We start from the raw sequence: 22,340 nt of genomic DNA, 5'->3' as shown, positions 1-22,340 counted from the left end.
ATTCCGGAGAGGGGCAAAAATCGAATATTTTCTCCACCTATTTTTGGAGGTCTACCCAAAATTAACCGGGAAAAGGCAACACCCCTAATTTAACCCTTTTGTTGCTTCTGGTATTTTTGGAAGTTTGACATCAATCTATCTGTAAGTGGTTTTTCATTTTACTGTTTTTGACATAACTCAATGTTGATATTTATGAGTTAACCCCCATCCATCACTTTAGGCTTATTATTGGAAATAAAAACATGAAAAATTTCGGTGGCGTAAATTGGTTCTATGGTCTTTTCTGCTGGAACAGAGTAGCTATATTAGTTAAGTACCAAACTTGCCATGCTGTCCGAACTAAAATTAATCTAACCATCAGTTTTTTTGCCAAATTTGAACTGGATAAGAAAACTAGCACTAAGCAGAGCACCACTGCGGAATTTAATCGCAAGTTATGAAAGTTCCTTATAATAGCAATTAGAATCCTGTCCAAGCTGCGATTATGATTACCCAAATCGACTAATCTTATAAAAAAGAAGAATTGCAGCTAAAAATTGAGTTTTCACAGCAAATATAAGTAATAAATATGGGTAACCAGAAAAACAACTAAAGGCGATTACAGTCAATTTGAATACACAAGCGAAGGAAAACTTACGGAAACCTTCAGTGATTTCTGCACCTTCATCTACATATTAAAGAGAAGACTAAACCAAATCTGGAAAATATTTTACTAGATTTTTTTCTATGCCGCAATAATTATTCTTTGCCCATTGCATTGAAATCTTATTCCGAGGAGATCCCCATAGACTCTGATAATGACACTACTACCATTCGACCAGAAATTCGTAACTACGCTTCGCTTGTCAAAATATTTTCATTTAATTTAATTGATATTAATTTATTCCAGCGGAAACTGGATGAGGTTTTGAGAGCTGATTGACGCATTCATTAAAGATGACGTAGAACTCTTGTCTCCCCCACTTTGCTCATTGACAGAGATCTCGAAGTTGTTTGGTTCCAGAGTCCTCTGGGAAGCATCAATACATATCCTGCAAATGGGGGCCTTTCTCTGCGAGTAGAGCACTGAGTTCACTTTTCTATACTCTATGCAGGAAAGTTCACCACAAAACACTCTGCCACATGATATGCAATGCACCTACAATCACATGATAAATTAAGCGCAAATAACCAAGACAAGTTTTCATTATGATTATTTTTGAAGGGGATACATATTTTTCTCACATTATAGGCCTTAAATATTCAGTGTCAAAATTGAATTTAAATAATATAAAATAAATTTATTCTGCTTGAGATACAAACATACGCAACATTTTGCATGAAACATTCTTTTCTTCAATTTTCTGAACAGTCGAAAGCATAACGCATCGTAATATCTAAATATTTACTTTCAATATTCATTGAAGTACATTAACCTACTTTGAAAAACCCAGTCAAAATGTATTAAAGCTCAAAGAAGACCGATAACATTCATCGTACATACAAGATACAATATTTCTTACCTTGGAAAAAATGCTTTCGAGAAAATTTCTACACAGTGGACAAAACTTGACATCTGCAAAGTCGTCCCATGAAAGCGAACAACCGAGAGCTGAGGATGCATTCGCGGATGCCTGGTTGAAACATGTCAAATAGTCGGAGTAACTCGAACTGATATCGGCACTGTCTACAATTTCGAAGCCCGAGTCGCATTCAAACTCGATTATGTTCCCATTTTGTATCGGATTTTTGGACACTGGTGTCGAAAGTGGGTCTGTGTTTGTCTTTGGTGGAGACCTTGATTCACCCGTGAAGGTTGAGCAATCATACACGTCTGCAAACAACAATCATTTGATACAGAAATCTTAATTTCCTTTTCAATTTGGAACAATTTTTTTCTACAGTAGATCGTATAGAAAGTGACGCTTTAGTTTGCAGCAATTAATATTTAAACAAGTCTGTCATCCAAACATAAGATATTCCCAAATTTGAAGAGTGCCTAATATCTCACTGACCAGACTGTATGCCGAGGTCTTTGAAGAGCATCTCCGTGGAGTCTGAGAGATCGAAGGGTCCATCCATACTACATACCTTCCCCAGTTCGGTCACTTGCTAAACACAGATAAAAAAAATATCAGAAATTTCAATTAAAAAGATACTAATGAAATTTTAGTGTCAATTCCACTATCAAAATAAGGTGCTTTATAATTTGGCTGCCCGAAATATGTTTTAAGAAAATCCATCCATTCTCCAGCCCATCCATTCTCCAACATAATTTTGAATAACAAAAGCTCATTTAAACAAGGATAGCCGGTTACAGTGCAAATTACTGCGCAACTTTGTTTGAAATTAGTGTAGCTTTTTCTGCGAGGTGTGATAAAAGATCTGATATACAACAAAAAAATAGGCATATTCGACAGTCATAATACTGTACGCAAACCGGACAACAATTTTTGTAGAAAAATTACAAGAATTTTTTCTTTTTTTTTGCAGAAGTTTTTTGAATTTTTGATTACCAAAATGGCATTAAACATCTCCAAAAACTAATTTTACTAGAAAAAAAATTAAAGCTAAGCATAATGAAGCTATTGTAAACGGCCCAAATTAAGCATAAAAAAGCTTGCTCGCTGGCTTTCGTCGCTCGAAATAAGACGAAAAATCAAAAATTACAAACCGGTTTTTCTCGACAAGAAAAAAATTTTGGAGAATTTTTTATGTAGTTTGAATCACGACTAAAAGAGCTTTAATACAATATATCAGTTAGCCCAGTTCGGTGACTATTGACTATTTGCTGTACCTTTCTTTGCGTGGAAAATAGAAAGAAAAAACTAAAACACACCCGAATACAAAGACTTAAATTAGGCATAATTCAGCTGGTAAGCCTGCTCGCTTGCTTTATTCGCTCTTATTAAGACAGAAAATCAAAAATTTGGTTCGACTCACGACTGAAAGAACTTTGATATGATATATCACTAAACATAGTCCGCTCCTTACTTGTGGTACCCGATTTTGCGCGCAAAACAAAAAAAGACTGCTCACTTGCATGGTATGAACAAAAATACAATTGTCGCTAAAGTCGAAAAAATTTAGAAAGTAGCTCAATTATAACCACTTCAAGAATTAGACATAGCACTGGAGAAATGTCAATGAACACAAACAAATCGAAAAAAAAACCTCGAATAATTTTTCAGCATTCGAATTCGGATAAAAACTCATGTTCAATCTTTTTGAATTACAAGAAAATTATATAATAAATTTTTTTCGGACAATTAACCCAATGTGAATTAACGGATCAATAGGAATTTCTATATTCCGCTGAGAAACCTAAAAAAACACACAGAGGCGAAGCAGAGTTTCCTAACACTTGCAGCACAAATAGACACAGAGGCGAAGCTGTGCTTCGCACAACTTGCGATACAAAATAAAATGCCAAAAAACAAAGATAGGGTCTCAAACGAAAAAAAAAAGAAAAATTTGAATGAATTATGTTGAAAAAAATCGTATGGTTAAAAACCAAGAAAACTTTTTTTGGAGATCCAAAAGTTCCTAAGCGAACACAAAAACTTTGCTTAAAATCTTGCCGCCAAACAACCTTCACATCCAACAGGAACGATTATATATAAACATCAAGATGAACATTTGCAATAAACTAAAATCAAAATGAAAAAAAAAAATTTTAAAAAAACGAAATTTAAAAATGAATGCTTTAGTTTGAAACAATTTCCACAAAACAAACGTGCATCAATTTTGAAAAAAAAAACAACCCCGATTCACAGAGATGACTTATGCTTAACTTATGCTCAAAAACGTACTGCCGCCTGGAAGAAAGTACTGAAATAGTTAAACTGAGTTCGAAAGGCATAAATCAAACAGTCATGTTAAATAATTCACCGATGCAGAAATATCAACGTGTCTTATATGAGCAGGCAAAAATTGAGTTCAACATTTAAAACATAGCCAAAAGACAGTTGTAAATAAGTGATGAACGCAAGAAAACAGAAAAAAAAAACACTGAATTCGTTGAAAAATCTCATTTTCGAATTTCAAAAAAAAAATAGATACCCTTTAAGCTCTTTGAATTTCTATTTGAAAATGATTCATGATTGACGCTTTTTTGATGCGTTTTTTTTTTATCACATTAACCGAACTTGAGAAATTGGAAGCCGATCAAGTTTTTCGTGAGCTTTACAATTTTGCCATTCGATAGTGGAGTTAGCCTTCCTTTTAACAATAGAAATACAAAAATAAATCACAAGTCAAAACGCGAAAAATCAAAATTGAGCGTGAACAAATTTTAAGACTTTTTCGTGAAGAAAAAAAAAGAAAAAAAATCAGCAAGACCTATATAAGAGTACTCAATACTTCATTACTCTTAATTACGACCAAAACTTCAAAAAGATTTAAAAGGTATTTTATCATAGAAATAACTTAAGAAAAAGTTTAGAAATGCAGCACAATTGAAACAGCGCAATTAACGCGAGAAAAGTAAAATGAACAAAACTGTAATTATTAAATGACGTTAAATTTTTTTTCTTTCGTAGAACCATTCCTTTCACGATAAAGCTATTTGAAAATCTAGAAACCAGTAATATTGACATTTAAATTGATTATTGTCTTAAGCATGATTCTATAAAGTTGATGGCTTTATAAGAAAATGGTAAAAATAACTGATTGTAAATTTGGCCTTCATATATATTAGACCTAGTTTTGATAAACAATCTCTCAGTACCTTCTGTAGCATTTTGACGTGGTCTATGAGGTAGAAATTGTGTTGGTTCAACTTTGATGTCACTGCCTCCAAATACACCGGAACATTGGACTCCCAAGGGTTGTACATTTTAGTCCACAGTCTGAAACATCACGAACAAACAGATTATGAGCAAAAACATAGACACATAGGCGAAGCAGATGTTCGCGCGACTTCCGATAGCAAACACATAGCATTGTCAGCAAGCAGTCAGAAAATAAAGTCACAAAGTTAAAAAAAGAAAAATACGGAAAACCACAACTAAAAAACTTTAGTCTGGAATGATGTTCAATTTGAGGAAAACTCGTCCAAAAACACTATCGCCGTCGCTTACAAAAATTATTTAAAATCATTCATCGAAGCGACAACCAAACCGAAAAAGATGAGTAAACTCCCGTTGGGCTGGAAAAAATAGTAAATTTGTATTTATGAAAAACTAAAATATCAATTTTCACGCACGCTCGTATCCAGAAATACACAAAACTATTTAAAAAAATCTTTTTTCACCTTCAAATGATACAAAAAAGACGATTAAACCAAAACAAACTATGTAACGAATCAATTGAGGCCAATTATAGGCTTTGAGCGAAAAAAAATCTGATTTAAATCAATAGAACATGCCGATTAAGCAAAAAAAATCATTAAGCAAAGACAAATTATTGGAAACTTAGAAAGTATATGAAAGAATGTCATAAGAAAATGAGGCGACGGAACTCATTTACATAAATCCGATAAGACGAAAAAAAACATAGCCAAATGACAGTTGGAAAAGAGTATTGAACGCAAGTAAACAGAAAAAAAACACTGACTTTGTTGAGAAAATCCCAAGTTTTGAATAAAAAAAACAAAACAGATGCCCTTTAAGCTCTTTGAATTTCTAGAACAATTTATGATCGGCGCTTTTTTGATAACATGAACCTAACTTGAGAAAACTGGATCAATAGCTAAAGTTTTTGTTCCGCTGAAAATCTAAAAATTAAATTCTACTTTCGAAATTAGAAATCGTTCACGTTTTTTCGCGCCATTTCCACGTTCGTATTTGGAGAGTGCTACTTACGTCACCTTCAGGAGATGAAATTCAATTGAACTCAAAAAGTGCATATAGAATTAAATACATTCATAAATACAGTGCTGATTTAAATTATCCGGACAAAACGAACAAAACTTGAAACTTCAAACACGTTTTTCTCAATTTGGGTTAAGATTAGACATAAAGTGAAGAGAAAAAAAGTTGCTGAGATTTTCATCAGAATAAATTTGGTGCAATTTTTTCTCTGGAATTCTCAATCAAATATTTACCCCAAAAATTGGTCATTTTGGCTTTTTTCAATTAATCAAGAATTACGCTGAAGCTACTTTGTTAAATGATGAGAAACATATATCACAAGAAGCCTCTTACACATCTCAACCAAGTTCTAGACAGGTCGAATCTCCAAAAATTTGAGTAAATTGTTTCAAATTTGTTTTTAAGCAAAGATTTTGGGTTTTATATAGTAAAAATCACGTTCCTTGACCATCACGCAAAAATATTTTCTCTTATCCAGGTTTTTGGAGATTCAACCTTTCTAGAACTTTGTTGGGATGTGTAAGAGGCTTCTTGTGGTATATTTTTCTCATCATTTAACAAAGTAGCTTCAGCGTAATTCTTGATTAATTGAAAAAAGTCGAAATGACCAATTTTTGGGGCAAAATTTAGTTTGAGAATTCCGGAGAAAAAATTGCACCATATTAATTCTGATGAAAATCTAAGCAACTTTTGTTCTCTTCACTTTTTTTCTAATCTTAACCCAAATTGAGAACAACGCTTTTGAAAATTCAAGCTTTATTCGTTGTCCGGATAATTTAAATCAGCACTGTACATTATTATGTATGAATGCACATCTGTAATTATTAGAGCATTTTAAGACTTTTTCTTATAAAAAAAACAAAGAAATCACCAAGACCTATTTAATAGTCTTCACTACGTTAATTACTCTTAATACGTTCATTACTATTAATCAGACTAAGAAGAAACAATGAAGACACATTTCGAAGGAATACCTGAAGCATTCTGGCTGCAGACTGGGTTTGAGCACATGTTTGTCTCTCTCATCTGAAGATGCACTTGGTGTGATCAGGTCCTCCTCGGGGGAGTAGAAGGGGTTCATGAAGAAGCGGTGATTCTCACTCAAGTGAGTCCACAGCGACTTGGTTAAATCTCGTAGCCTAGAAACAAACACACAAAAATTGAACAGCAATTACATCGATAGAGAGGCGATAGTAATCTCAGACTAGCGGTCAGAGATCTGTCGGTTTAATGCTTAAAATAATATATGCTCCATCCTCATTTATCGGGATTAAATATAAAAAATAAAAAGGAAATCTTCTAGCCAATTTTTCATGACGTTTGGACGCCCCTCCCCTTAGATTTTCGAATATTCCTGACGAGTCCTTTAGAAAATCGGCCCTTTTACCATTATTTCACGACATCCAATTCGGGCTGACCAACTATAATAAACTTTGAGGGTGCTAGTACTAAAACCGCATTTTTCGGCAAAACCGTCAAAGAAATTATCAAAAACAGCATATCTTTCCAAAAAATTGAAACTATGTATTTAAATCAACTCACTGGTTCTCAACTCTCTCTTTTTCGCTGTTGCCCAAGAAAGTACCATACTTGCACTGATACAACTCAGTGTGTATCTCCAGCAGCAGTCTCTCGTTGTACTCGAAGCGGGTGGGGAACTGAGACATGAGTTGCCAGATGACGTCCAGAAACTGGGTGAAGATGGGAGACACTTCTCTGTAGTCGCCTTCTATGAAGCCACATCTGTCCACGAATTTGTGCCCAAACGCCAGCCAGTCCTTTTCTATCAACGCCTACAAACTGGTCGAAATGAAAACCTTACCAAATAATTCCAGGCATTATATTTACAACACATTTAAAATACACTACCCGCCAATGACACAGAGAACAGATATTATGAAAAGTCCGATGTTAAAGATTGTGATTACAAGTGCCACCAAATGCGTACTATTATTTGCAACTTTGGTTGAAAAAAGTAGACTATTACACTACGCTCCCAAGATAGCTTGTATTAAACAATACGAGCTATTTTAATCGACCTATCACGGGAAAAAAAATTCCAATTTATGTTGCTGGCTTGAATTGGTTCGCAAAAAAGAGGTTTAAAAAGTGTAATTATTTCATCGCGTGATAGGTTGCTTCAAAGCGATCTTTTGTCCGGAACCATTGCGAGTTTCTATTGTTTGAACAGCGTACCTCAAAAAATAAAATTAGCGAACCAACACAAGCCAGTTTGTTTTCAACGCGTAAAATGATGTGAAACAAATGAACGTTTCTTCAGCAAGCTTTCACTTGTTGAACTTGAAATGTTTAAAGTTGTTTAGTGGCCTGGATTTGTTCGCAAAAAAATGATTCAAAAGAATTCGGTTTGATCAGAATAAAAAGCTAATTTCAAAACAATCTATGAAGCTTTGAAACTTAAGTTTTTGGATGTGTTTGCAAACATTTCAAGCAGCCCCTGTTAAAGAATGAAGTAATAAAGAGATCCAGACCATCGTTAATCCTGAGCCAAAATCTTTGTTCAGTAAATCAATGAACACCGCTGAGTTGTTTTGAACAATTTGTTGTACCTAATTATGTACTTTGTATTTGATGGTTCATTTTATTCTTCTTAACTTGTTTGATATTCTGATAGCCTCACCAGATAAAAAACAACTTAAGGCTTTTTTAATGCACCGCCCTATCTCCATGCCTAATAATTTAAACTACTAAACCACCAACTGTGTTTTTGATACAAGGGAATGGTAAGAGCTGTTAACAGTTACAACATCCCTCTCAAATTCCGATATTGAAAAACTTTCTGAAAAACTTCAGATATCGAAATCGAAAACGTCTCCTAAAACTTCAAGACAATCTGTCTGGACATTTGGCATTGACATGAAAAAAGTCTCAAATTTATCCAGATTTCAAACTGAAAAAAGCTATAAATAAGCATGCGTTTAACTTAAGAGCGGTGTCTTACAATTTTCTTTAACCATAGACTCCTATAAAAACTGCTGAAACGTTGCGTCCTAAAAACATTTGGCGTTACCTCAAAACTTTTCACGTTACTTCATTGCAATAATCGTTCACAAAATTTTGAGGAAACTCTGGATTATGTCAAGTTTTTCATTGGAAGTCTCAATTTGGAAACAACACATTTATTCTAAGCAAGCTATCAAGCAATGAAACTTTGAATTATGTCAAATTTGTGGATGGCGAATCAGTTTGCAAAAACGTTGAGTTTTTTAATGCAAGCTATTCAAGTGCTGAGCCTTTTGAAATATTTGAAGCTATTTCATAGAGCAAATAGATTCGCAGTCGAATAGGTCGTGGACTTTGCCTTCCTTGTACCAAGGGAATGAACTGAATTTAAAAACAAATCAGAAGTGGAACCGCAAAATAGTAAATTTGAGCCTGCACAAATTTAAAGCCTTCCTGAAAAAACGGAAAAAAAATCATCGCGATCTATATAAAAGTCTGAACAACGTTCGACGACTCTTAATGATGTACTTATTTGCATGGAGAAAAAAAATTAGATTTTTGCTGACACCATAAAATTAATATCTGATTTCAAGATGTGGCAGCCATCAATCGCGCTTCATTTCCTCGTATCTTCTCAAAAAAAAATACCTGATTTAGACACCGATTCAACGCTCTTAGCAAATCAACCATCTCACCACGCAAGAGACCCACCCGTTGATACTAATGAAGCCATCAACTTTAGGACTGTCAGCCATGAAAATATTCGTACAGCGCAAATAAACACTAGGGTGGACCAAAACAGGAAACACCTGACGAATCTGAGCAGGAAACGGGGTCCCACTCCTTTTTTTCAACCTCGGTCTCACTCAATGCAGGACCATCCGTGGGTGATGGGGATGTCAACTCTTCTACCGGAGCAGGCACCAACTTGAGGCGGCGGATGACACTGTGATCCCTCCAAAGTGGGATTCGAACAAATGACCCTCATGTTGACAGACCAGAGACTTATCCACTCGGCCACGGCCATATGGCACAGCCTCCTGTGACTAAATCAATTCGATACTCTGGAGATCTGAACGCAAAATCAAATCAGCCACAAACCAATCTCCATACTCACAAGTAATGAACAACTCAGTCGCAGGAAAAACCAACACCCCAAAACAACGACTATGCGGCCAACAACTCACCAAGGTTGATTACACTTTCGAAAACATCTTTGAAAACCCTTATCCTTCGTGTGAAAGTTGCAAATTCGCCCATTTTTTTTACCATACACCACATTGGAGGCATCTCATTGGATTTTCATTTGTCCTTGTATCGTTTGTCTAAGTGTATCATCGAACAGTGTATAGTTAACTCGTGTATAGTGTATAGCTTGTATAGTTAACTCCGATTTGTAGACAATATTGATGGCATTGAGCAATTTAATCACCTAAAAACGGGAGCTTTAGCGCTCAATTGAATTTTCTGACACTGTTATTACATGCTGAACTGATTTCTGATGCTAAAATAGACCGTTTTAGATTATTTCGATGACTGAAAAGAATATTGCCAACAATTAAAAACTTTTAATACAAAACCGAGCTTCGTAACACCGATACACACACAGCATTGCAAGCTAGCGGATAGAAAATGAGGCCGAAGCCAATGTCAAAAAAATCACAATCAAATTTGATCGTGGACAACTTAAACGACCCCGCCTAATTAAGTGTATTCACTTCGTTCATTGACATTTAAAAACTTCAACCATTTTTTGACCAATTAGGTTACTTGCTCAAGGCCACCGATATTGCCACCATAATGGCAATAATAGAATGTCTTACGATGAGTCCATTGAATGTCCTGTAGTGTGGATCCATGAGGAGACATGCAACACTGCACACTTGACTAGTTCTGTCCCACCCATCGCTACAGTGCACTAAAACATTCTGCTGCTCCCCCCTCACAGTGTTCACTACTCTGACAGAGGCCTCCAGAATAGCCCGGATGTGTTTCAGCCAGCCTGACCTGGCCACTTCTGTCAAGTAATTGTTCATCGACAAGTTCAGAGGCTTCTTCTCCATACCTACCACATCAACACACAAAGTCAATACAATCAGTCAGCAGGGGTACAATCACTGATCTCGTTTCCTAGACCTTTCTCTCGTGGTTCAATAGTCCTTTAAAAAAATATAGCAATAATGTAATACTAATGTAATTTGCCCCCACAAAAGACAAACACTTTCTAAGGCTAAAGGTAACTGCGCATTAGATTCCATTTTAACTAACTATTCTTGAAGTGACGCGAAAGAACTATAGCATAGGGTGGATTTTTTCCGCCTGATCTTGACTACCTCAAAGAATGCTCGTAGGTGGGCAAGTATCATAGCAAAAGTCTTTTGTCGGTGTACCCGATTTCGAAAATAAAATAAAAAATTGAACACTAAATAAACTCAATTATACAGGACCATTAACGTTTCTTTATCTACAACTCTCCTTCTGGCAAACTTGTTCATAAGTAAATTACCCTTAACTAAAAACTCAACTAATTGTCGCTAAGAAAAAAAAAATTTGAAATTATTGGCTTATCATTGAGTTCGGAACCTTCTGTGCTAATTGCTAAGCAACCTAATAATCTTGTTCTATTACATTTAAATTACATTAATCGCGCAATTCGACCTTTTGTATTAACTAACCATCGTTGACTTATTTGAGACCCCTCTTTGTTTGACCTTTTGTTTTCCTGAAAGATGTTACAAATTATCCAGATCGCGTCTTGCAACAGTGCTGAATTACAAAAAAATTTAAAAAAAACTTCTCGGTAATATTGGAAACATGTCTTGCTCCAAGACTCTCCTAAAAAAAATTTCAAAAACTGGTTTAAATAGCCTTACTCTCTGATTGTTCGCCTAGAACATGCCACTAATTCAGCGTCCAAAAATTTGCATTCGTTCTTACAACAATTATTTTTATTAAATTCACAGAAAGATGTACATCTTCTCAATTAAATTCCACTCAGTTTGAGTTTGATGATTCCGCGGTTAATTAATTGTCCAAACATTGCCAATTAATGGACAATCAGCACAGGTAGTCTGACAAACAAACCTCAATTTCAACTCATCCTCAAAATATACTACTTGAATTATACTTATCAAAATTACTCTCAAAGAATCTATTCATTCCACTTCAGATCTTATTTTCCTCTTTCTTTTTTGACAAGATCTTATTTTTTTCTTTCTTTTTTGACAAAACTACTGAACTTAGTTTCTAAAATTAAATCTCACAATGCCTAAAAGACCTGCCCGTTTTCTAAGCTTCAGCATTGATTCAATTCTTGACAAAAATACAGACCAGTCTAAAACCAAACTACATAAGCTATGTACAGAACCAGAAACTTCATACCAGTCAAGCCACTCAAATCAGGCCGATAAAACCCACACTTTTCAAAAGCTGTTTATTGACACTTCCGATGAAAAGGAAATTCATGTCCCCAATCGAAAAAATACCAACTCGTTACATTTGAAAAACTCTTTCAATCTCAGCGAAAACAATCAACAATTGCTGGTGTTCGCAGACAATAAAACCAAACCAGAAGTCCAAGAGTTGAAATTAACTCCGCAATTTGAAATATCTGATACTACGGCTTCCAATTCTCTCGACGAAGAAAAGCAGAACTCAGAAACTTCGAAACCCTCGTCATCTTACATCGCTTTAATCGGAATGGCAATCGCCTCCAGCAAAACTCAAAAATTGCTCCTCTACCAAATTTACGACTACATTACACATCACTTCGCTTATTACCGAAACAGGTCCGACAACAGCTGGCGAAACAGTGTAAGACACAATCTGTCATTTAATGAATTTTTTGTCAAATCAGGCCGCAGTTCAGACGGGAAAGGGTACTATTGGTCCATACATCCAGCCAATTTGGAGGATTTCAAACAGGGGAACTTCAGCCGACGATATGCCATCAATAAAATACGGCAGTTTATGGTTCAAAAAGGTCAAGAAATGAACGCACAAACAACAGCAAATCAACAACTTCATCAACCGTTGCCAATAAAGACACAGTTTAACGATCACTCAATTCCTGATTATTTCACAAATGTTCCAAGTAATAATAATTTGGGGCAATTCATTCCAAGACAACCGCAGCCTGTAAATACAGCAAATCGTGACAATGTCGTTATACCATGGAGCTGTTTCAACATGCAAAGCTATGACCTTCGGACAAATCAATTTCAACAATTTCAGGTCTTCCAACCACATCAATTCAATTAAAATAAAAAAATTGAGCATTTCTCGACATTATATGACCTAAACTTACTTCCAGACATTTAAAAAAAATTATGATTATTCAGACACTCCTTAAATATTTTTAACACACATTGTAAATTTTTATGTATATTATTGTAAATAGCATTTCTCTTTAATGATAACAATCCATTAGAAATTTAAATTTATAGCCAATGCTTTTCTGCTAATCATTAAAATAACAAGACTGCTCGTATCAGGGCGAAGCCCTGATTGTTCCGAATGCCTTTTAAGGTTTATGGAGCAGTAATAACATTTAAAAATTCACTGAAATAAAACAAAAATCAAAAAAATGTTTTCTTAAATTTGAATTTTTTTATGAAAATCTCCCACCACACGCCATACAAAGTACAAAAGGATAGATTTTTCTCCTTGTAAAAAACCAATTATGGCACATAAGCTTCTTTTAACCAATTTGGAACGATTTCTATGACGGATTAACTCTCAGCTTACGCGTTAAAAGCGTGAAATATATCGCGCGTTAATTGTCCCAAATTGGCCAAAATGGCTATCTTTAAACCCCCATAGTTTTACAAAAAATGATCACAGGTGAAATATCTTTTCAAATTTAAGCTCAGGACAACAATATCTTTCGAATGATGTAAAAAAATTCCGTCAAAAATGGCTAGTTAAAAAGCCGAAATTTGTCTGAAGAAAAATAAAAACCCACCCCGAGCACAAATATTCCGTTACTATCGTATCGAAAGTCGGAACAATAAATACAAGAATAGCCCGTCGCTGTGCAAGTAGCCGTTCGCTGTGAAATTGATTTGTTAATGTCGCCAACGAAAGCGAAGTTCGGAAGAACTCGGACATACAAGTTTTGACTTTTTTTCTTGGAATCCAACTCAGGGATGAAAGGGCATTAATAAGATACCAATCTTGCCCCCCTTACAAGCATTCTTTTGAGCAGTCAAAATTATGAAGAAAAAAGTGCTAAGCCATAATTTCTAACATTCTCTGCGTGAAGTGATCGGAGCATTTAGTGAGTAATTTTTCAACTAACATTCTGTGATCTTTGATAGTGATGTCCTCATGACGTGCACGTTTTCGATGTTTGCAAACTCGAATCTGATGAACCGGTAAAACTCTTCTGTTTCGTAGCCCTTTCCCTGCATTTTATTGGCCCAAGCATTCACCTAAGATAGACTCCCAGGTAAATATTGATTAAGCTAGAAATATCATTTCTCAAATACCAATTGGAATTTTAGCAAAAAAATTATGATTATTTGAAATAAAGGTGCATAGACAAAAAGTATTCTTCATGCCTTCTCTTGGAGTTTTAAAAAAAAATTGCTCAAAAAAATAATAATCTGAAAGCATAATTTGAAATTTTGATATTCAAGCATAAGAAAACAACCACACAACTTAAGATACTATAAAAGCCTCACTAATTGCACAAAACGAAAAAAGAATGCTTATAAATATCCTATTCTATCCAACAAATCTTAGAGAAAACAAGACTGCTCGTATATCAGGGCAAAGCCCTGAATGTTCCGACTGTCTCTTAAATTCATATCGGATAGTTTTTGAGAAAAAAAATATTAAAAATCTATAAATTTTGGAAAAAATCAAAGTGTGAAATTTTGAGTCGTACAAAATTAATAAGACCGATTAGCTTGCCTCATTTCAATTTGGTTTGAACGATTTTGTTGTGCGGGATAATTCGCCACACATAAATAATTCGCCTTATGAATAAACTCTTCAAAGCGCGCATAATTTAATCCAGAAAATGGCCAATTTGGCAATTTTCAAACCCCCCAGAACTTTACAAAAAATGATCGGAGGTAAAATATACATTTTTTACATTTGAATTCACGACGTTGATATCTTCAATGGGGTTTTAAAAATCTTTGTTAAAAACTCTTTCGATCGGCGAAAATTGACTGAATAAAAAAAAACCACATCGAGCATAAATATTCCGTTTTCTTCGAAAGTCGGAACAAAAATTATATTCCAAAAAAGTAAACAAAAACTCGAACTTTTCGAGACCAGGAAACTTTCGGATCTATTTTTTGGGAATGAGTTCGTAGTCTTAGACTGATATAAAATGAAATTTAAGTTTACCATCGCGAAAAAAGATGAAATTAACTTATTTTGCTAAGTTAATTGAATAGCACAAAAATGAAGTAAAACAAGACTTAGAAAAAAGTTAGAACATCCGTCCTTGAACATCCGTGCATCATTTTCTGACTTATTATGGGTCATATTCTTAAATGCATTTTCGTAACTACACTAAGGAACAATTTCCATCTCGTTCGAAATTTACGTTCCACGGAGTTTCGTTATATCTTATGGGCAGAAAAGAGGCGGATTGACATCATTACCTTTGGCCGCGTGTCGAGTATGAACAATTGTTTGTTAGCACCGGGGGATACCTTGGCCACACTGTGACACAAGTCCTCGTCGTCCACACTCCTCGCCCCCGCCAATTTGGCCATGCCCACCAGGGGCTGGGAGGACCTGCAGATTGCAGCCTAACAACATAACACAAATAACGCAAGAAAACAATACCCTAAAAACCAGTGTAACACTTCAAGACCATTTAAAACACCGTCGATTCTACATACGAATAAAAACAATTGTTTCATTTCAAAAATAATAAAATTGAGATCTACAAACCCCATTTCGGTCCAAGTAGGTGAGTACCGGAAGTCGACCTCTACTCCTGAACTTGGCTGAACCTTCGATCGTTGACTTATTGGAATTGTAAGGAAATACTAGCACAGAAGGGTATGTGTCCGCCAACTAAAGCATAGCCAAAAGACAGATGAAAAAGAGTCAACATAGAGGCGAAGCTGCGCTTCGCAAACACTTGTGAGAACACGAACAAAAAGCAGCTCTATCAAGGGAAATAAAAAAGTAGAAATAAGCCTCGAATTAGTTAAAACTCAGCTTCGTGTAGGATTCGAATCTGCACGTATGACATTATACTGATACCGCAGCCTACCGCTTCAAAAGTGCCACCAAAAGTAGCATTTTTATTTGCGAATTAGGTTGGAAAAAGAAGAAGGTTCGTACTAATACACTCGCTTCGGAAGTGTAATTAACGCACGGAAATAAAAGAACTGAAACTTCAACTGTCGAATTTGAAAGAAGCAATAAATGGCCTTAAAGATTTTTTTTGATAAAGTTACCTCAATTTGAGAACTGGATCAAACGGCAAGTCTTTATTCCATTGAGAAATCTGAAAATTTAAATCCACTTTTGAAATTATAAGTCGATCACGTTTTTTGTGACCTTAACAAAAGAAATGAACTGAACTTAAAAAAAATCAAAAATCAAACCACGAAGCGAACAAAATTCTGACTTTTTCCTGATCATCACGTCTATCACGAACCAAAAAAATATCATCACGATCTATAAAAGAGTCTGAATTACGTTCATCGATTCTTAATTGATCATATTTTCCATATTGGGAACGATGAAAAAGAACCCAACTGCCACGCTACGATCCCCCTTTTCAATGTTGACCACTTTCATTGACTTTTATTGAAAAAACATTTTTTTCCACGGAACAAAGACATCAAAAGCCTCTTAGTGTTGCTTTTAAATGAAGAAAACTAATATAAACTTTAATGACCGACCTGATATCGCTTATTCAAGTTCGTCTCTAATTTCCAATTTTGCGATTCATGTACGCCCATTCTCTTGAACTCTGTCTCGATCGAGTAAGCTCCCCAGCTACTCTCATATCCCTCCCCCAAGGCAGAAGCACCAGCCACAATAGAGGGAAACTTGGCAGCCTGGTCCTTGTCGGGGGAAAATAGTCCGTTCCTCACATTCTTACGCAGGAGATCTTCTTGTTTGTAATGGAACGCAAACAAATCAGTCACTTTGGCTGAAACCCAATTTCTTTTTTAATACCTCGGTCAAATATGAAGACAGTATTTGGCTTACACTGCGCCTTGAAAGACTACTTGTTACTAAAAACAGACAATGAATGTAAACGTAACTAAAAATGAACAAAAACGAAGAGGCAAAGCTGATGGCTATTTGATCTGATTACCAGCATTTGAGTTTTTTCCAATAAATGCTACCGACTAACCTGGAGTTGCCAGAGATTGAAGAGAAGTCGCAACATTATAGGCGTCGCTCTCCCGCTGTATTCTAAACTCGTAGACGCGGAAGTGTTTGGTGCTAATGATGACCTTGTAGTCCTTGGGCACCGCTGTCATCCTCTCTACTTTACCAATCAAAGACACCGATATCTAAACAGAAAAGTTATCACTGTGAATATGAGACACAACCAGACTTAAACTTAAGCTACATTTATCATATTCTTGCATCAAGTAAATTGTTTCGCAAACTCGGACGCCATCCTTTCGGTCATTTAACCGCTTTTTAAAACCATTTTTCGTCGAGTTGAATGCGTTCAACTTTTTAAGATACTTCTAGCACTAAATTGCTCAATCGCTGCTTCAGATTGTTAGCGTAGTGACAATGTCTGCATAGTAGAAAAATGTTGGTCGCCATGCCATATAGCAAACAATATCCACCCAGTACAAAAGAAAACCCAAATATCAGCGCAAAAAGATAATACCTAACCATTAACTCCTTGGGAGGTTGAACTGAGCTCTTGTTCACTGAAGTATTTGTGTTGCCCGATGTTTCTGACAACTCGGGAACCTCCATGAAAATAAGGTGAGTTACTGTGATGGACAGAACGCCTAAACAACAAAAAAATATATTTAAATTAATTTAGGGCAATCCTTTTTAACGTTAGCTACCTAAAGGCAGAAAAACTATCACAAATTTTCACAATTTCAACATTCTGAGAAACTTTCTTTCAACTTCAGACATAGCGCTACTTTTTGAAAAGTTATGATCGATCAAATCACAAACAACATTTCAGGGACAAAAAGGAATTATAGAGAGTTGCAAAAAGTTCGGACAGACAGAATTAATTAAAAAGAGCAACTGTCCAGACATTAACGGAAATTAAAACTGAAATAGACATAACGTCGAAAGTTCATAAAGCAGAGTTTCGGGAACTACTTAACAACCACCACTTCAAGAAAGGGAAGATTGTTAATTAGTTTACTTGCAGCGAACTTTCGACCAATCAGAATGCAGCAAAACTCGAATTTACATACAGTGCTCTAGTGGGAATTTATTGTTTTTGTTTACAGGGCTGGAGATTCTTTAGTAGATACAATAGGGGGGAACAAGGGGGGGGGAGATTGTTAAGTAGATCCGAGTTTTGCTCGAAACCTATAACCACGGCGGGCAATTGCATCGGAAGCGTGGAAATAGTTTATAGTAAAATCTGGATGTTCATCGCGATCTTTAAAAATTAGGCTAGCATAATCATCGGAAAATCGACGATCTCGCATTTTGAGTTTGGTCTGACAAAAAACTCAAGGATTTTCGGCTTCAGATTTTGCATGCAAAAACCGTCAAAAAGCACTGATTGCTCATTTTAATTAATTCTGTCTGTCCGAACTTTTTGCAACTAATTATATTCCAGCATTTAAGCATATTAAATTCAACGTGCACTTTTTAACACAGAGGCGAAGCGGAGAAGCGCATCACTAGCGATACAACTCATGCGCAGCATTGCAAGCTAGCGAATACTGAATGGTACGAAAATAACCAGATTATAACAAAATCGAGAAAAAAATGGTACAAATATGAAAATAATTTCAGAAAAAAAACAGTCGAAAATAAAAGTACCAACATTAAATCAGTTATAATTATAAACCGAGCGGCACCTGAGTCGACAACAATTAGGTAGACGCCCATTGAGGCAAAAACAAAAAACGACACAAATTATTGTCACAAAGAACTTTAAGTTTTAAACCTTTGAAATCTTGCAAATGAAACTACCTAAATTTTTCAAAAGAAAATCAATCATTTTATGCCTTTGAAGCCACCTAACACAAAACACTTAACTAAGCCGATAAAAAGCCACAATCATTAAGGCCGAAAAAAAACTTTTAAACGAAAAAAATGAAAACCAAGAAAATATATACAACAAAGGAGTTTTAATTTTACCAATTACAAGAGTAAACCAAAAAAAGTTGTATCTACGATGAAAATAGCTGGCAGCATAAAATTTCTCCGATGTGACAACTAAGCGACAAAAGATAAGCAGCCGAACTATAATCCGACAACTCAATTTTTCCCGGAACATTTTTTGAGTTTAATACTGAAAAAAAACAAGGTCCGGTCGGGACTAGAACCCGAAAAATTAGAGTACAAAGTCATCCGCGTTACCTCTGATTCGAGTATTACAATGTCTCGGAATCGGCAGGGTACACAAATAAAGAAATTTCACAATTTCTTACAGATCTGTAAGAAAAGTTGTTGACGGGAAAAAGTCTAGTTCCCGATTGCTCTCGCAATTTTAAATAGTTTTCTTAAATAGCTACTCCACTCATTTATATTCTTATCTTTTAGAGAGTTGAAGGCCGTAAGCCCTGAAGACAGTGAGCACCAAGCCAATTTCATTTTCTTAGATCTTTAAGAACTGAGACAATCTATAGTCTCTCAGAGCCAAACACCTTTTTAAAATCTGACAAGGCAAGTCATTATCATGCAGAAACCGTTTATTGAAATGACATTATGCGATTACCTCGCATTTCCTCTCTCCCAGAAGATCGAGAACACAGAGTGACTCCATCGACCTAAATTTACATATAATAAACCAATAGATAGCAATCCGTGGTAAGATTAATCATCTTTCAAGTTAAGGCTAACCTTGGGCACTTTGATGTTGTCCATTTGGTGTAAAGGCAAGAACACCAAGATAATTCAAATAACTTACACAGATATATCACGTCATCTTTTCTGCGAAAAAAAAGATTCCATAAATTTTTTAGTTTTTCTTCTACATTTTGAAAGAATAAATTTTTAGCTGATAAAGACCAAAACCATTAAGCTTTTAAAGTAGGAAGAAAAATTATTCAATTGTAAATTCAAACGTTATGTCGTCAGGTTAAAAAAATGTTATAAAATGATTTACAGACGTTTAAACATCATAGAAGACAATTAAGTAGTTCTTAACAAAAAAAATAAAATCTTTCGCCTTAGATTGTCCACATTCTGCCACATGCTGTCCCACAGGCGAATCCCTCTTTTGATTCTCTGTTATCCATGTGGTTAGACGTCGGCAAGTTTGCCCGACATAGAAGAAACTACATCCACTACTATTTATTTCATAAACCACATGATTCTTCAGATGGCAATCAAAAGTTGACAAAATCGACAAGCGAGTTTTTATTTTGCGCGCTGTGAAAATGACCAAAACCGGGCTTGGCCTTTGAAGTTTTTGTTTCAATTTCAAAGGTTTCCTCGATATTGTAGAAAAAACATCGTTTTGTCAATTTCTTGTGACGGTTTTCAGTTTTGCTTTCTGTGAAGTTTTTGATGTTTTCCGCTTTTTGGTTTATCGCAAGTTTACAAATAATATTGAAGAAATTTTTGATAAAAGTAAATTTGCAAATTTGCTAAGGCATCTGCAAAAAAAGTAAGGCAAACCCCATGAGACAAGATCGTTGAAAAAACGAGGAAATATCTCAAAGATAATGGATTGCTGGCTGTGCCTTTTGCTAAATAGTTTCAGATAAATTGTTGATATACTGGGACAGCCGTGGTGGTCCCCTGCAATTACTTCAAATTACTTTGACTGGATTAATTTACCGTTGCTACCGCTCGTGGACACTAGTGGGTGGACACAGGTTGGTGGATCACATGATTGTAGTTGGAGCAAGCTCACTCAGAAGAACCTTTGACTACCTACCCTACGATCTAGGGGTAAAGTATCGAAGATTCACTTTTGCAAAATCGGGACTAAGCCTCAACCCAAACAATGTGAGTAAACTCAAGAAACTGCAGTGGTTACTTAGAAACGGTTCCCTAAAATCCAGAGAAATCATTCTCTGGCACGACGTGATAAACAATAGTATCACAAAGCATCCCAAAAACTTTAATACGAAGTGTTCCCCGGAGCAGTTAACTGGAATCAACACGAATTTTCAGCATCAAATAGCTGCGATTATATACATTCGTCGAAACGGTAACCCTCACATTTTTTAAAAGTTACGGAAGACGAAACCTCTCATCATCGACGCGATAAAACGACTTCTTCCTAAACAAAAACAAAACGACATTGATACAGTTGTTGCCCTCTCTAAACTACATCCCCCTCCGTCTCTTGAGCTGAAGTTGCTCAACAAAGTACTTTTGAAACGTCACAACCTCCGTTCACTAGTACTTCAGCAAAGATCAAAATTCAGAGTACGGCCCACCAAATCAAAGAGAGCAGCAGCAAAGAAAAAACAAGCAGCCCAATCCTCATCGCACTAGTTCTGGTGAGTCTGATTTTCTTGAGACTAGTCTCTCCTGAGATTTTTATACCTTGGAGTATCAGTCCAAGGGAATCAAAAAACTCAATAAGTCTTCTCTAGTCTGGTCTTCTCCTGGGGTTTTATACCTTGGAGTGTCAGTTCTGAGAAGATTTTTTGAGCAATATGGGCTCAGAAGAAAGACGCAGAAATGCTAGCGTCTCGCAAGCATCTGAGAAATCTTGTAAAACATGCAAAAAGCCGATCACAAACAAAAGTCAAATCTTTAATTGCATTGCCTGTGGCGATGTTATGCACATGACAAAAACATGCACTGGAATATCTGAAACTGCCATCCTTGGAGTTTCGGAGATCAGTCAGAACGTCCTCCTGTTCTGTAACTGTTGTGTTGGAAACAGTAGGAAAGAGTCGATGATCAATGATTTGATGCAATCCCGTCCATCCATTGCCGAAACAAAACTAAATGAAATCGCCGAACAATTCTCTACATTTAAACAAGAGACAGATTCACTAAAGCAAAAGATAGATGAAACAAACAAAAAACCACAAAACAGAAATGAGCCAAAGCAACATGCCTTAAACAAACCAGAATCAAGCTATAACGGAATCCGGATAAGAGGACTGCTTGAACTGGTCTCAAAAAATTCAAGAGATAGACACGAACACTACTTGGAAGAGGTGAACAAACTGTTTGAGTTCTTAACAGTTGAAGCAAAAATCACAGATTTAAAACGTTTAGGAAAATATGAAGAAGAAAAAAGGCCACGCACAATAGTTGTAAATGTATCAAATGAATGGCAAAAACGACTGATACTAATGTTCTTGGCAAAATTGAAAAACTACGACAAAACTCTTTTTGTGTCAAAAAAGCTCAGCCCAAGTGAATTTCTGATTGAGAACAAACTTCTGATGAAAAGACGAACAATGATAGAAACTGGCGTATCAGCTAAAAACCTAAGGCTAAGGGACCTTGTCCTTTACC

General features: G+C 35.7%; 1 protein-coding gene across 1 annotated transcript; it reads right to left on the bottom strand.

The window, feature by feature from the left end:
* Positions 1-345: 345 nt before the first annotated feature.
* Positions 346-19,839, bottom strand: LOC134857260 (myotubularin-related protein 6-like). Its single transcript, XM_063873642.1, has 15 exons — positions 19,752-19,839; positions 19,627-19,678; positions 17,598-17,719; positions 17,098-17,260; positions 16,637-16,890; positions 15,672-15,797; positions 15,377-15,526; positions 14,056-14,188; positions 10,580-10,821; positions 7,335-7,585; positions 6,767-6,931; positions 4,709-4,829; positions 1,995-2,091; positions 1,503-1,813; positions 346-1,138 (listed from the first exon to the last, which is right to left on the bottom strand). The coding sequence occupies exons 1-15, from the start codon at positions 19,773-19,775 to the stop codon at positions 881-883; spliced, it is 2,469 nt and encodes an 822-aa protein (XP_063729712.1). The 5' UTR covers positions 19,776-19,839; the 3' UTR covers positions 346-880.
* Positions 19,840-22,340: the final 2,501 nt, after the last annotated feature.

Source organism: Symsagittifera roscoffensis, chromosome 1, assembly GCF_963678635.1.
Source record: "Symsagittifera roscoffensis chromosome 1, txSymRosc1.1, whole genome shotgun sequence".
NCBI lineage: Eukaryota > Metazoa > Xenacoelomorpha > Acoela > Convolutidae > Symsagittifera > Symsagittifera roscoffensis.
Note: the sequence above shows the minus strand (reverse complement) of the source record. Positions and strands in the feature narration are given on the sequence as shown.